The sequence below is a fragment of the Takifugu flavidus genome, chromosome 12 (assembly GCF_003711565.1).
Source record: "Takifugu flavidus isolate HTHZ2018 chromosome 12, ASM371156v2, whole genome shotgun sequence".
Lineage (NCBI taxonomy): Eukaryota > Metazoa > Chordata > Actinopteri > Tetraodontiformes > Tetraodontidae > Takifugu > Takifugu flavidus.
Genome location: NC_079531.1, coordinates 8,419,131 through 8,434,248, shown reverse-complemented (window position 1 = coordinate 8,434,248; position 15,118 = coordinate 8,419,131). Strand labels below are relative to the sequence as shown.

At 44.8% G+C, this 15,118-nt stretch overlaps 2 protein-coding genes across 4 annotated transcripts in view; both read left to right on the top strand.

The window, feature by feature from the left end:
* Positions 1–8,985, top strand: part of kmt2a (lysine (K)-specific methyltransferase 2A) — a 32,868-nt gene extending 23,883 nt beyond the window's left edge. For all 3 annotated transcript variants that reach the window (XM_057050392.1, XM_057050393.1, XM_057050391.1), the window contains 9 exons: positions 86–2,671; positions 2,790–2,858; positions 2,931–3,154; positions 3,377–3,451; positions 3,526–3,700; positions 3,832–3,939; positions 4,022–4,102; positions 4,284–4,413; positions 4,502–8,985. In XM_057050392.1, the coding sequence (XP_056906372.1) occupies positions 86–2,671; positions 2,790–2,858; positions 2,931–3,154; positions 3,377–3,451; positions 3,526–3,700; positions 3,832–3,939; positions 4,022–4,102; positions 4,284–4,413; positions 4,502–4,777 (3,724 nt within the window). In that variant the 3' untranslated portion in view covers positions 4,778–8,985. The remainder of the gene's footprint in view (positions 1–85; positions 2,672–2,789; positions 2,859–2,930; positions 3,155–3,376; positions 3,452–3,525; positions 3,701–3,831; positions 3,940–4,021; positions 4,103–4,283; positions 4,414–4,501) is intronic.
* Positions 8,986–11,089: 2,104 nt separating this feature from the next.
* Positions 11,090–15,118, top strand: c1qtnf5 (C1q and TNF related 5). The gene is made up of 3 exons (XM_057049804.1): positions 11,090–11,406; positions 13,574–13,804; positions 13,873–15,118. Exons 2-3 carry the CDS (start codon positions 13,576–13,578, stop codon positions 14,391–14,393), a joined length of 750 nt encoding a protein of 249 aa, XP_056905784.1. The 5' UTR covers positions 11,090–11,406; positions 13,574–13,575; the 3' UTR covers positions 14,394–15,118.

Genomic DNA, 15,118 nt, shown 5'->3' with positions numbered 1-15,118 from the left:
GTGAGTAAATACAATTTTGAATATACGATCTCAAATACAGTGCAGTTTTTTTGCTTTGCAGTAATATTGTCTTTATTGTGTTCAGGACTTTGGGCAAGCCACAGATCGGCCAGCTCGATGGAGTTGATGATGGTTCTGAAAGTGACGCCAGCACCAGCACTACAACAACTACAACTACGTCCTCTTCCACCCCAAATAAAAGCACTCCCAAGAGAAGGGGTAGAGACAGGCACGTTGAGAAACCCGATCCTCACGACTTAAGCAAAGACGCTGATAACAGTGGTGGAGCAGTAAGCAGCAACACGCGTGAAGGCAGGAAGAACCAGAAAGAGAACTGCCTTCCTTTAGGAGGAGCGGTCAAGTCCCAGAGTCAGGGTCAGGATCCACTGGAAACCCAACTATCCCTCAGTTCCGATCTGTTAAAGTCAGACTCCGACAACAACAACAGCGACGACTGCGGTAACATTTTACCATCTGATATCATGGAATTTGTGCTCAACACCCCCTCCATGTCAATGCAGGCACTCAGTCAACAATCTGAGCCATCCTCCTCAGAGCTGCTCCTTGACGAGGGATATGTGGATGTAAACAGACGTAAAAACATGCTCTTTGATGACTTTTCCCAGCCGCTGTCCAACGCGGAGAGTGGAAGTGTAGTAGAGAGCAATGTCAATAGTTCCATGTCGGTAGAGGAGCCTTATCTTCCGTTGGAGCTGCCTTCTGACCTCTCGGTCCTGACCACACGCAGCCCTACTGTCAGCACAAGTCAGAACCACACTGCTGGAAGCCTCATCCCTGATTCGTCAGACCGCAACATGCTGGCTTTGACTCCAAACTCTGAGGTGATCAGTGGAGACAAAAGTGGGGACAAGAAAAGAGCAGCTGTTCTACAGTCAGAGAATCAACACGATGCTTCAACTTTAGGAAACAAAAACACACAGGTCACAGAAGGTCACATGACCCCTGAACACTTTATTCCAAGTTCTGCCATTGGCCAGGTAGTTGAACCTTCAGGTAACCAGGATGTCAACAGGAGTTCTGGCACTCCTGGTTTGCCAAGTTCTCCTTCCCTGCCTCAGAAATACCTCCAAACATCAACTGTAGCTGCTGGCAGCCCTAGTCCTGTTTCTGGGCCATCCCAGACTCAAGTTACCAGTCCAGCGGTCATCAAACCTGGTCCTGACAAACTAATTTTGGTCAATCAGCAGTTCCAGCCTCTGTACGTCCTTCAAACAGTTCCTAATGGTGTCACCCAAAAACTCAGTGCCACGGGAGTTATGGACAACAGCTCTCAAGCGGTGCTGAGTTCTATGACTCTTGCGACAGGACTGAATACTGGTTTATCCACAGCCCAGCCAATCTTTCCTGCTGGGGGCAAAGTCTTGGGCACCATGGCACACCCCTCACAGATCCACACTTTCACCGGGACCACACAAACAGGCTTCCAGACCGGAATCCCCAGCACCACCTCTGGGCTTCTCATTGGATTGCCCCACGACCAGTCGCAGATTTTGGTCTCAGAGGCTGGTCGACCACAAGATTTACGTCCCAGTGTTGCCATTGTGTCCAGTTCTCCTTCCCTCACTTCATCTCCCGCTGCACTTGCCTCCGCTCATGGCAAGAAAAGGCCCATCTCTCGCCTTCAGCCAAGAAAAACCAAAAAATTAGCTCGCACTCGGAGCCAGCCTGCTCTGGCACCATCTGAAGTGAACCCACCTAACATGACCCTCATCAACTTGTCTTCCCCTCAGATCACCGCTAGTATTCCGGGCCAACCTGGTGGATTAGTCGAGTTAAGTACAATCTCCACTTCTCAGCGCAAAGTTCCAAATATTATCAAGAGACCAAAATCTGGGGTTATGTATCCCTCTACTCTGATTCAGCATAGAATTCCTGGTCCTGCACAGTCCGGTGTCCTTGGTCACGATTCCTCATCTCACGCTCATCTTCTTCCATGCACAGTGTCGGGTCTCAATCCCAGTCAGTCAGTGGTGAATGTTGTGTCAGTGCCGCCTAGTGGTGCTGCCGGTCTGCTAGCACCAGGATCAGTCTCCCTCTCCACACCTGTCCTAGGCTCTACTGAGATCACCGGGTCCATTAGTAACCTCCTGTTTAAAGCCAGCCCACATGGCTTGGGCTTGTCTGATCAGCCAATGGTTCTTCAGTCGGCCGGAGGAACGCCGCTGATGTCACAACTCACGTCGTCTGTTCAGACATCACTAAGTAGCAGCATCTGCGTGCTGCCCTCCCAGCAGACCATCAGTATGACTGTGAACCAGCAAGCAGAAACAGAAGCTAACAATCTTCACTTGCAGCATCAGTCTCAGCCTCTTAACAGAGCCCAGACCCTGGACTCTGGGCCCAACAGCGCTGTCACTTTAGCTCCCAGCTCAGCGACTCCTCTGAGTCCCACCAAAGGATGCGTTGTTGGCGTTTTCACACAAACTGCGGCGCTCTCCCAGAGCAACCGAACCGCTCCCATTTCCAGATCATCGGAACCGAGACCAGCAAAAACCAACACAACAGTGACAGTTTTAGGAGCAGAAAAAGGCAAACAGAAAACAAAGAGAAGCAGACAGAGCGCCAACTTTACCAGTGGGAAAAAGCTTAAAGTATCTCAGGAAGAAGAGCATCACAGTCACCATGCAGGTCGAGCGCAATCAAACTCAAGGTAATACAATTTTAGATGTTGCAAATAGTTAGGTTATGTTTTTGTCATTTCTATATTTGTTTAAGGGAGGGGAGGTTGCTATGGTCCTATTTTAATCTTACCTCATGTTTGCATTCAGTTCCAAAGACCTTAGCTCCCTTGAGCCCATGGACACTGGCAAACCCGCTGAGAAGACCACCAACAAGGGGTATGGGTCTCTCTGCTCTAGACATCTTTTTTTTTATTTCTAATGCTTGACCGAAACATTTTTTTTTTACAGTGTTCTCGGGAAAAAGAAGACATCTGAAGGACACGTCCTACCAGCAAACATACTGGGCAACGAGAAGGGGTGTGTAGCTGAGGGAGCAGGGTCTCTCCCAGTGGCTTCACCACCTGATCAGGAAAACAGCAGCGACCTTGACTTGGATAGCAAACCAAAGAAGGGCATCATCTTTGAAATCTGCAGCGAGGATGGTTTTCATATCCGCTGTGAGAGTATTGAAGGTGAAAGAAGTTTATATCACCCTGTATTTCTCTTCTTTTTCTCCTCTTTTTTAAGGTTTTCAACGATCATCAACAGTAATTTTAAATATAGTAGAAACACGTGTACAGAAGTAGAGATGTGGCCGTGTTGGGAGGAGGCTATTGATGCTTCGGGCTATTGATGTGCTACAACATGGAAGTTACAGTGTTTCTAGAAACTGATCAGTTACTGCCATTCTGCAGAGGCCTGGAGATCACTAACTGATAAGGTGCAGGAAGCTCGCTCCAATGCAAGACTCAAGGAGCTCTCCTTTGAAGGTGATTGGTCAGTTTGAACACACGGCAAAACAAAGAAATACCAGATGATCAGAATATTTCTGTACTCGTCGCAGGTGTCAACGGGTTGAGAATGCTGGGAATTGTCCATGAGGCCGTGGTCTTCCTGCTTGAGCAGCTCTACGGCTCCAGACACTGTCACAACTACCGCTTCCGCTTTCACAAACCAGACGAGCCTGATGAACCGCCCATCAACCCCCACGGATCGGCCCGAGCAGAGATTAACCACAGGTTTGAAAAACACACATATATATAATACACAGCCAGCAAACATTGAGTGTGTATTAAGTCACTGTAAACACTGCGTTTATCGCGACAAACAGACCCAACAGTCACACGCTTGCTGGTTTTTCTGATTTCAGGAGGTGTGTATTTGACATATTCAGTTTCTTGGCCTCCAAACACCGCCAGCCTCCAGAGTACAGGCCTCATGAAGATGATGGTGACGAAGGGCAGCTCAAGACTGCCAGGTGAGTGCACACTAAAAGGTGTTATTGTCTTTTGTTGGAAGGACTCTCCTGATCGACGCTGTCTTTGTTGCTGTTGTTGCAGACGCATCTCCATGGAACTGCCACTGGCTGTGCGATTTAAACAGCTGAAGGTCACCTCCAAAGAGTCTGTTGGAGTCTACAGGTTAGTGAAGTGGGGAGGTTACTGTGAATCTCTGTAGTTCAGTTAAAAATATGTTTCCAACGAAATCAAGTTTTTAAAACAATTTTTTTTGGTAGGAATTTGTTGTCTGTTCAACTCAAGAAATCCAGTCTAAAGTTATAATAATTAGAATTGTTTATTAAAACAACGTGTTCTTCTGCAGATCTCCAATTCATGGCCGAGGTCTGTTCTGTAAGAAAACCATCGAGGCTGGTGAAATGGTCATTGAATATTCTGGAAACGTCATTCGATCCGTGCTCACTGACAAGCGGGAGAAATATTATGATGGAAAGGTGAGGGTGGCTGATCTAACCTGTAGATTCCAAGTGTCTCCTCAGCGGTGCATCATTCCAGCAACTCCCGTCTTTTCTTTTCCCAAAGGGAATCGGCTGTTACATGTTCCGCATCGACGACTACGAGGTGGTGGACGCAACGGTGCACGGCAACGCCGCGCGCTTCATCAACCATTCCTGCGAACCCAACTGCTATTCTCGCGTCATCACCGTGGACGGCAAGAAACACATCGTGATCTTCGCATCTCGACGCATCTACCGAGGCGAGGAACTCACCTACGACTACAAGTTCCCCATCGAGGACGCCAGCAGCAAGCTGCCCTGCAACTGCAATTCAAAGAAGTGCCGCAAGTTCCTCAACTAATATCAGAGCAGCCATGAAGACGAGAGCGGGTCTGTCGAGCAGCAGTGCTGCAGTGTTCTGAGGACGGCTTGCCAACGGTTTGTCCTCGAGCTGGCTGGCTTTTTATTTTCTGGGTCACACGATATCCGAGCTGCCAACAGGACACGACTCTGACTGTGTTTCCGCTGCTGATGCTGGCAGAGCACTCAGTGCTCCTGTATGTGCAGAAAAGACCATTTTGGAGGAAGGGCCATTGGTAGGAATTCCAACATACAGAATTGTGCCTCCTTTTGAATTATTTGGCAATGGGAATTTCACCTTCAGAGGTGACTTTTGAAACGGTTGAGCCTTTACATCGCAATATCAGTTTTGATTTAGGGGATCAGACTATCCCTCCATGGTTTTTACATTGGCCCATCCTCCTTGAGTTTAAAAAAAATACACACAAAAATGCTGAGATGTGAACAGAAGAAAAATCAAAGACCTTGGCTCCATTTTACACCAAAGTGCAATTTGTTGAAAGGACACTGAAAAACAACCCTTTTAAGTTTGTTTTGAATTCTCATTGTCAGATAGTATCGATCTCCCTGTCTGAATGTGCCCTGATGCCTTCCGAGTCATTGAGATTAATCGGAACGTTCCCTCAATCGGCCGGCGTTGCATTGTTTTCCCACAGTGCTGCAGCTGCAGATGGGAACACCAGGGGGCGCAGTGACCACTGAGGGGAAGCAAGGGAAGGGGAGCTGAAGTGTAGATTTGTTTAAACAAAAAGGGTATTTTTGTACCTTCCTGACATCTGTGGTTGATACCTAAATGGACTTTTTAGTCTGAAAGTTGTTATTGATGGGATTTCGCCTCTGGCCTGAGAGAGCGAGGCAGCTAGAGATTCTGGTGGACTGACAGCTGAGGGACCGGAGAACCCTACTGATGTGCTTTAGTAGACATATTTATGAATCTTTTTTTAGGATGCAGCTGGAACTTTGAAACATGCAGACAAATGGCGAGTTTACGCACGCCGTTGATATATATATATATATATATATCAAACCCTTGGCCATTATATAAGCTCTGACGTTTTTTGTAATCACGTTCCAAATTGTGGCTTCAAAGAGAACCAAACATGTCTTCAAATTGAAATTTTTCTCTTGGCCTGTTGTGGTAACCAATACAATGATTTTTTTTTTTTATTTGTATTACGTCTTTTTAATTCCCGTCTGGTATCTTTCTTTTTATTACGGGCAGGGGAATATCATGCTTGCTTTTAAAAAAAATAATAATAAAATGTAAATAATGTATATTTTTCTACAAAAAAATTAAAAAGCACTCATAGTGAATAGCACTTAATGATGGTATTTATATTTTTTTAAAAAAAACCTATTTATTTTACTGCCATTTTTGTAGGAAATAGAAGTTTACAAACACTAATGCTCGGTCTGTTTTGTATTCTGCTGCCTTTTTGAAGGTTTTTTTTCGTTCTTGTTGTGACATTGTTTTCCTTTTTTAATTTGTAGTCTGAATGTTTTCTTTGATTCCAAAGACTGACACTGGTCTGTGGCTCGGTCCCCCCCTTTTTTTAGGTTCAGTCCACCAGGAGCTCTTTTATCCATCCCAGGCCGTCTGGCCAGAGTATCAGCTTTTTAATGGTTCCAGTTGACGCTGGCTGCACGACAGTCACGCAAACTGATTCTTATGCACTTGAGAGAGTTAAGATTGTCGATCCACAGCAGATATCTCTTATCTCCAGCCTTATTGTCCACCCGCCATATCGCACCGAGCGTCCAGTCACAGCTCCACCATCAGGTTACGATTCACTCTTTCTTTTCATCAGCCGTCAAGGTTGGTCGCCAGTCGGAACCCGCAGAAGATCTGTCATTTCCAACCGTTGAGTCCCTCTGCAACTTGGTCTACAGTAAGAGGTGCCTTTATTTTAAAGATCCCAATGGTGTCCATCCCACATCCGAATGCCAATCTGAATGAAAAATCTGTCCTTCACTATCCTTATGTTTGCCTTAGTTGTAAACGAGCACATCTCCTGTCTCGTAAGGCCTTCGTGTCCTGGACTGAATCTTTAATTAGACTGTTGTTGCTCCTAGTTTATCGTTGCACGCCATGCATGCTGCCTGTGTTATCACCCAAGCTGCTGCTTATCGTGGTTGTTAGCTTAACAGAAAAGGTGATTTGCACTTTAGCCGTGGCACTGACCAGACGCAGGAACGCTCTCCTCTTTTCCCAGACAGACAATGCAACTCCAGCGCTGAAGCACAGGTCGTCACTGAGAATACTTTTGTGAGTTGTGATGCTGTTTGACCGCCTCGGTGACCCCAGGAAGTGCCGCCTGAGGCTTAAGCAAAGTGCACTTGACTTTTTATTTATTATCGTTATTGTTGTTTTTCTGAAGCAAAGTGAAGGCAGGGACCACACCAGCAGCTGTGTCCTTCCCGAAGGTGCAGCAAGAACAAACAAAACGGTGGCGCGTTTCCACATAGGGTCTGAGATCAGGTATTGAGCATCCCACCTAACCATTATCGCCACCCCAACCTCGTGGTCGTACAGCTGCACCTTCTCAGGGCCCGCTGGGTTCTGCTGCTAAGGTCAACAATGAATGTATCGCTCATATCCTCAAACCTATAATCCATGTTGCTTGAGTTCATTTTTCTTCAGTTTCATGAACAACTTCAGTAGATAAAGATCGAGCGAGTTCGACCCCCAAACATGGCGGCGGCAGCAGCGGTTCCAGTCACGGAAATAATACCATGCGTGAGCAGCAGTGGCATTTCTCTCTGTAGGACGGGTTCGTACTGGGTTAGCGCAACACTTTACACTAGCATCAGTGGCGACACGCTCACTGACGCCAAGGGCTCTGTCTATGACTCACTTTCCAACCATTTCAGGGTCAGACTTCAGTGAACACCAACACGACGGTTTCACTGTTAAACAGCAGACAAACAATAACTGAAACAGTCTCTCTGTTTCTTTGGACTTCATTTTACCGCAGCGCCACAACAGTGGCCCTTCAGTCATTATCTGTAATTATACTATAAATACATAACAATACAGAAACATGCATAGGAATTTCTTGTACTTTAGTATCTATACAATATATGGAATGGGCAGACAAACTTAGTTACAGTAGCAAACAGCAGATTTATAAAGGTTAATAGCAATGTCTCAATGTACTCTATAATGGTTTTGTGTTACAGTACTCAGATGAAACTAACGTGCATCATTCTTTTGTGTATTGATAATATCCAGTACCAATTTTGCTGTGCCTGCGTGCTCCTCCATCAGCGAGGAGCCTCGCAGTTTCTTTTTTTTTTCTTTTCTTTCTTTCTGGACAGGTATGGTTTTATCTGTGATGAGAAAAATGTAACTGTAATAATGTGGTTGTAAACTTGAGGTCGGCCATTTTTTTTCATTTCATTTTCCTGGATTGTTGTAGTGAATGTTTCTCTCTTTTTTAGTATATATATATATATTTTCATTTGTATGTTTTTTAACAGGGACTTTGTAGGCGGCTTACTTGATGTGGTATCAATGAAAAGATTTCAGTTTGTGGAGACTGACCTGGAGTTTTTTGTTTTGTTTTTTTTCCCACCAAAATGGTCATTGTGGAACGCTCTCACGCCCCCTGACCACCCCCCTCCCTCCCCCTGAAGCCTTGGTTGTACTTATCCTGTAATGTTTTTATAGACGTCACAATGCTGATGTGGAGAACATGTAATTTATTTATTTCATGCAAACATCCACCCTGAATTGCTCTTGGAGGAGTGGAGGTGTTGGAGAGGTCAGACAGAGTACATTAACATGTATTTGTACGCTTCTAATAGTTTTTTGTGTATAGAAGTTATCAGCCTATGATGGGATGTGGTGTCACAGAGGGAGAAGGTGGCAAAAAAAAAGAGAGATTGGGAATTGTGGAGAGGCTTGTCTCTTATGCCTTGAACATACCTTTGTCTTATCGATATTCTTCCTGCTCTCTGTAATAATATCTATGAGTTCTGTCATATTTCCTCCTGTTCTGACAGTGTTGGATCAGTACAAACACACACGAAATGAAGGAAAACCACCGCAGTGAAAATGAACCACAAACTACTTGGTTGAATGTATAATTAGGAAACAAAGTTGTAAATAAGTGTAAAAAGAAAAAAAAGTTTCTAATCATGTTTATTTTCTATGCACTTTTTTATTTAAGTGATAGTTTAAATAATAAACATGTCTCCTTTACTTTTCTTTGGTCTCCTGTCTTGTTTACTGATGGTCAGCTGCAGTAACTATACATTTAATTATACATACATATACTAGATAGATAGATAGATAGATAGATAGATAGATAGATAGATAGATAGATAGATAGATAGATAGATAGATAGGATGTATCACTTAAGAAAGTATATCCATGAAGAACAGATGCTGTATAGAAACATATTCTCCATTTTAGTCTGTTTGAGTAAGCACTCCTGTATCTGAGGACATAAACCTTGTTTTTGTCTTCATCTTTAAAGCGCATCATTGATACATTTTCATCACCGATGACGGGAACTGGTCAAAGCGGTGTGTTGCCTGAAGCTCAGCTCTTCCCGGCAGCTGTAGCAGGAGTAAGAGCAGGTTTTGGGCTACAGGAAATTAGGGAAACAGATGCAGAATGTGCTGATTCTTGTGCTGCTAATTAAAACCGTGGCCCAACTCTGCCGCGTCTACTTCAGTCACAGCTCGGTGCCTCCACGGGAGCCTGTCCACACAAGCCTCATGGCTGCAAATTAAAGGAAAATGAGCTGTTCCATAAAGTTAGTGTTGAGCATTTGAAGACTAAGCGGAGCCATGTGTGTGTGTGTGTGTGTGTGTGTGTGAGTGTGTGTGTGTGTGTGTGTGTGTGTGGTGTGTGTGTGTGTGTGTGTGTGTGTGTGTGTGTGTGTGTGTGTGCATAATAAGGAAAACAAGAAAAGGAGAGGAGAGGAGAGGAGAGGAGAGGAGAGGAGAGGAGAGGAGAGGAGAGGAGAGGAGAGGAGAGGAGAGGAGAGGAGAGGAGAGGTTTTACACATGGTTTTACTGGCTGAAGAGAAATACTTAAATTTCTTCATCTTTGGCTGAAAAACATTTAAGACTGTGCACAATATGAGTGACCATTACTGACAATATTAGTGAATATAAGTGACAATATTAGTGACCATTAGTGACAATATTAGTGAAAATATTAGTGACCATTAGTGACAATATTAGTGAACATAAGTGACAATATTAGTGACCATTAGTGACAATATTAGTGAACATAAGTGACAATATTAGTGACCATTAGTGACAATATGAGCGACCATTAGTGACAATATTAATGAATATAAGTGACAATATTAGTGAATATAAGTGACAATATTAGTGACAATATTAGTGAATATCAGTGACAATATTAGTGAATATAAGTGACAATATTAATGACTATAGGTGACAATATGAGTGAACATAAGTGACAATATTAGTGTCCATTAGTGACAATATGAGTGACCATTAGTGACAATATTAGTGTCCATTAGTGACAATATGAGTGACCATTAGTGACAACATGAGTCACCATTAGTGACAATATTAGTGTCCATTAGTGACAATATGAGTGACTATAAGTAACAATATGAGTGACCATTAGTGACAATATTAGTGGCTAACAGGTGGGAGGAGGAGTCTCCTAAAGTGATGCTGCACTGATTTGATTTATCCTCTGGAAAACACAGCAGTCTGGAACATCATTGAATTCCTTCCAAATCTTTGGACGCTTACTAAATGGAACTCAACTAGATGTTGTTTGGGTGGAAGGCGAGCCCTCATATCACAACTCTGTTCCCACTTGATTGTTCTACTCCAACACATGCCCTTTCAATTCTGCTGTCAGGCTCCTCCAAGCTCATGTTTTCTCCTCGCAGCTCTCACAGAGGCCCTTGATGTTGGCTCACACGCTGCTGCGCCGTGTCCACTTTTTGGCATTGTTCTTGTCCTTCAGGGGGTTTGTTATCAGCGGGGAAACTGTTTGAATTGGCCCAGATTCAAAGAGGCTGTGAAATAAATCCAGATTGAGTCCAGCTTCCTTTGTCAGGAAAGATATTAAGAATTTGTTTCTTTATCAACTCAATACTTCCACTGGAGAATTACAGGGAAAAGAGGATTATTGAGAGACACGGAGGGAGATGCTATCTGCAAAAAGCTATTTGCCTCATCCCAGGCAGATAAGGAGCTGGGCGAATGCAGGAAGACACAGAAGAATGTGCATGTGAGTTGGTGCTGCTTCAGCTCTGCTTCCTGCCTTTCTGAGAGAATTGAGGTTCATTTTCAGCTCGTCGCTGTGGCCACAGCCCTCCGAGCCGTGTCAGACGCTGTTACGCAATGACCTAAACATTCTTCTGCTCTTCATCATCCCACAACTTCACCAAGTCCCTCTCCTCATGCTGCTTTCTTCCATACTTTTCTTTCATTTGTCCTGGACACACATCAAATATTTCGCTCCTGTATCTTCCTCCTCCTCCTCTTCTCTCTCTCTCCGCCTCCTCTCTCTCCAGTTTTAATTGGATTGCAGGACTGTTCCCTCCAGTCATTCCTCACCAGCAGCAGCTTCCAGGGTCTTGTCGAGAAGTCACATCGGCAGAGGCAGAAGCTCTCACAGACGTCCAGTAAGTTCATTTGTCTTTGTCTGGATGAAAACGGACGCTCCCTTTATGCAACAGGATGTTTGTGCTGGCGATGTTTTTACTTTTTTTATAGGTTGTTGTTTTGCATTTCATTGGTGTTACTGAATAGGTCCACTTGCTGTGTGTCTGTAAGCTCCAGGTCCAGGCAGCTGGGCTCTTCTAAAGGCTTCAAATGTTGCTTTCTCTGTTCTTCCGTCCACATTTCAGGAACTGCCCCAATAACTGCTTCATTATTGGGACTCATCAGAGGACCTGACAGCAACATTCTGTAGGTGCCATTGGTCCTCCGTTGGTTTCTTCAGCTTCGTTTGTGGGACGCTTGACCTGCTGTGCTGATATCACCACTGCCGCCAGATCACAGTTTCCAGTCGCCCCATTTTTGTTCCACTTATCCCACAGCCTCAGTCTGTTTATCCCAAAGAAAACAGCCGAATGAGAATAGGGCTTGTGGTTTGATCCTCTGTTAAGCAGAGACTTTTCCCAGAGACTAACCACCTCAAATCAAATTTCAGACCACAATTAAGGCTAATTTATCTAACATGACTATATTAAAGCTGAGAGCATCTGGGAACCTACAGAAACCATGACTGTTCCATAGAGAAGGTCACTGTAGATGGTGCCATCTTACACTGACAAGCTGTTCCCTGCTCAGACCCGAGCAATCCTTTTAAAAGTAGCCTTGAACCATGTGTGCGATCATATGGAGGCTACTGAGGAGCAGGAGCAGCCAGCTGTTCAGACTCACTCTGTGCTGTCTTGGCTGCTCCTCACACTGCCAGGAATGCTGACATGGATCCCCCCCCCCTTCCCAATCCGTCCCTCTCCTGTCTCCTCGCAAGTGTTTTCATGAGGGAAACCATAAAGCTGAGACACAGATAAACTGTCAGACAGCCGGGAGACATCGTGGTCAGCTGACCAGGCCCACTCCAGGGCTGCTGTTCAAACACCATGTTTTGATTTGAGGTGGTGAGAGTTGAGGTTATTCACCAGAACGTGACTTTAGGGCTGTTATGTGACTTTTTCCTCATCAGCGCTCTATTAAGCACACCTGCTCCACAGACAAATCAACTTTCCAGAAGCGCAACAGCGTTTTAAACCAGAGACATGATTCATCGGCAGCTCATCCAAAAGATCCCAGACTCCAGAGAAAGATTTTTCAACTTAACATTTCCTTTCAGCTTTCAAATAAAAATGACTATTTCGACAGACACGTGACCATGATAAAAACTCTGTAAAAATACAGCAGTTTCTTTTTGCTCGTTTGCTTGCGCATTCAAAATGAGATAGTTGAGATTACTTTCAGTTTCCCAAATAATTTTTGTTCTTGAATTTAGGGATTCCAGCAGCCTGACAGGCTGTGTTATGATACAGCAGCCCTGGTTTACAGTGTTCCTACTGCAGTTACATAACTGTGTCAGAAAATATGTGTTTTTAATCAGATTTTAGGAGCTCAGATGGTTTTTAGGGGAGAGCAGTCCACATCCACAAAGGTGTGACCATGCTGGTGACGCCTCACTTCAATTTCTGAAGCCTTTCATCACTGTCTGGAAGTGACAAATCTTACTGTGCTTCCTGTTGACTTTTTCTTGTGTTTTTATCTTTTAGACTGAAACAAAGTGATTAAAAATGGACATCTGTTCTGAATTACTCTTATTTCCTTCTTCCCTTGGCAGCAACCAAGCACTGATGTAATACGACTGAGTATTTCTCTCAGGGGACTTGAAATGAAATTCAACTTTCAGAGTGAAAACTATATTTGTTCATGAAGGCAAGAGATGTGCAATAGAAAAACTGTTTAAGTAATTAATATTTTCTAAAAACTGCTTAATAAAATGTGACCTCAGTTTGTGGCAGACGACCTTTGACTTGCGCCACAGCGGGATTATTGCTGTGTTATAACCAGGATTTGTTTCCTGCTTGTCCTGATCAGCTAAACTGGATATTTTAGAATAAAACAGCAGTCTCGGTGTGTTTACAGTGTGTTTGTCCCCCTGCCTCTGTAATCTGGCTATGCCTGTTTGGAAAGAGTGGTCTTGATGAGTCCACTCACATATCTGGTTCGTCTTTGTTTAATCTGCTCATTCCTGCTGTATTTGTCCGCAGCCTTGTCAACCACACATGCTGATTCCACTTTATTCTCTCTGCACAGCGATGACCTCACCCTGGCTGCTCCCCCTCCTATACTCCCTCCTCCTCCAAATTCATCTTTCCAGCCAGCTTGAAGACAACAAGATCCCTCCCAGTCTGTGCACTGGCCACCCCGGTATCCCTGGTTCTCCTGGCCTTCATGGCAGTCCTGGCCAGCCTGGAAGAGACGGGAGGGATGGACGAGACGCTCCTTCGGGAGAGAAGGGCCACAAGGGGGACAGGGGAGACCCAGGTGATGTCGGTGTTCATCGGTGAGTGACCGGCGTTGCTGTGAACGCTCATGTCGGTGTTTCATTTCAGGTGAGACGGGACTGAGGGGCCTGATGGGGGACAGAGGCGACCCAGGAGAGAAAGGTGAGCGGGGTCAGGCAGGGGAGTGTGCGGTCGCACCAAAATCAGCATTCACCGCCAAGATCGCCGAGGGCCGCACGCTACCCCACAGCGTGGGCAACGCGGTCCAGTTCGACAAGGTCTTACTGAACGAGCAGGATGACTACAGCCCGGAGACAGGCCGCTTCACCTGCAAAGTCCCCGGAGTTTACTTCTTCACCGTCCACGCCACCGTCTACCGAACCAGCCTGCAGTTCGACCTGATGAAAAACGCGCACACGGTGGCGTCCTATTTCCAGTTCTACGGCAACTGGCCCAAGCCGGTGTCTCTGTCGGGCAGCTCGCTGCTCCACCTCGTCCCGGGTGACCAGGTGTGGGTTCAGATGTCTCTGTCTGAGTACAACGGATTTTACTCCAGCACCAAGACAGACAGCACCTTCACTGGGTTCCTCGTGTACTCCGACTGGAAAAACTCTGCTGTATTCGCATGATGTCAGCTCGGACGTTGAACTGAGAAACCTGGTTTTATACCGAAATGTTATAACAGGAAGTGGATTTGACACACGGGGCATCTGTATTTACTTAAAAAGGCAGCAGCTACTTAAAAGAGGGAAGGCTGATGTTTACTGTCTGTGCAGATGTGACACCTCATGAGAGATGTCAGGACAACCAGGCCACAAATGCAATCCAAAGCTTTCTTTGCACTATTGCCCATCAATTTCTGCAAAACAATTCTAAAAAATCTGTGTGAATGTTGTGTTAATGTTCTCCATGTGTATGGCTGGATGCGCAGCTGTGCTATTACAGTAGTGGTTTTCTGATTATAGCTGTTGTAGCGCCCATGTAGCAATGCTTACGCAGGCTTTTCTTAGTTTTATTAGGATTTCTGTACCAACAATATCACACATTGTTGAGAGTGCATGACTTTAAGCACCGTGAGTGGGCATGTTGTAATTGTTGCTGGGGTACTGATGAGACTGACTGGGACACGTTCACCAGGCTGAGGTGAATCTTTATGCAATCATTTCTGTCACATTCTATATGCTCACGGATTTATATTAATACTGTATGTAGAAATCTGTTTTGACTTGAACAAATTTGGCATTCTGGGGAAACAAGGCAAAACACACACTCATCTTTTTTAAGAAAAACTTTTTTTAATCCGAGAAAGTCCAACTTTTCAAACATTTGAATAAAGATGATTTTAAAAACAGAA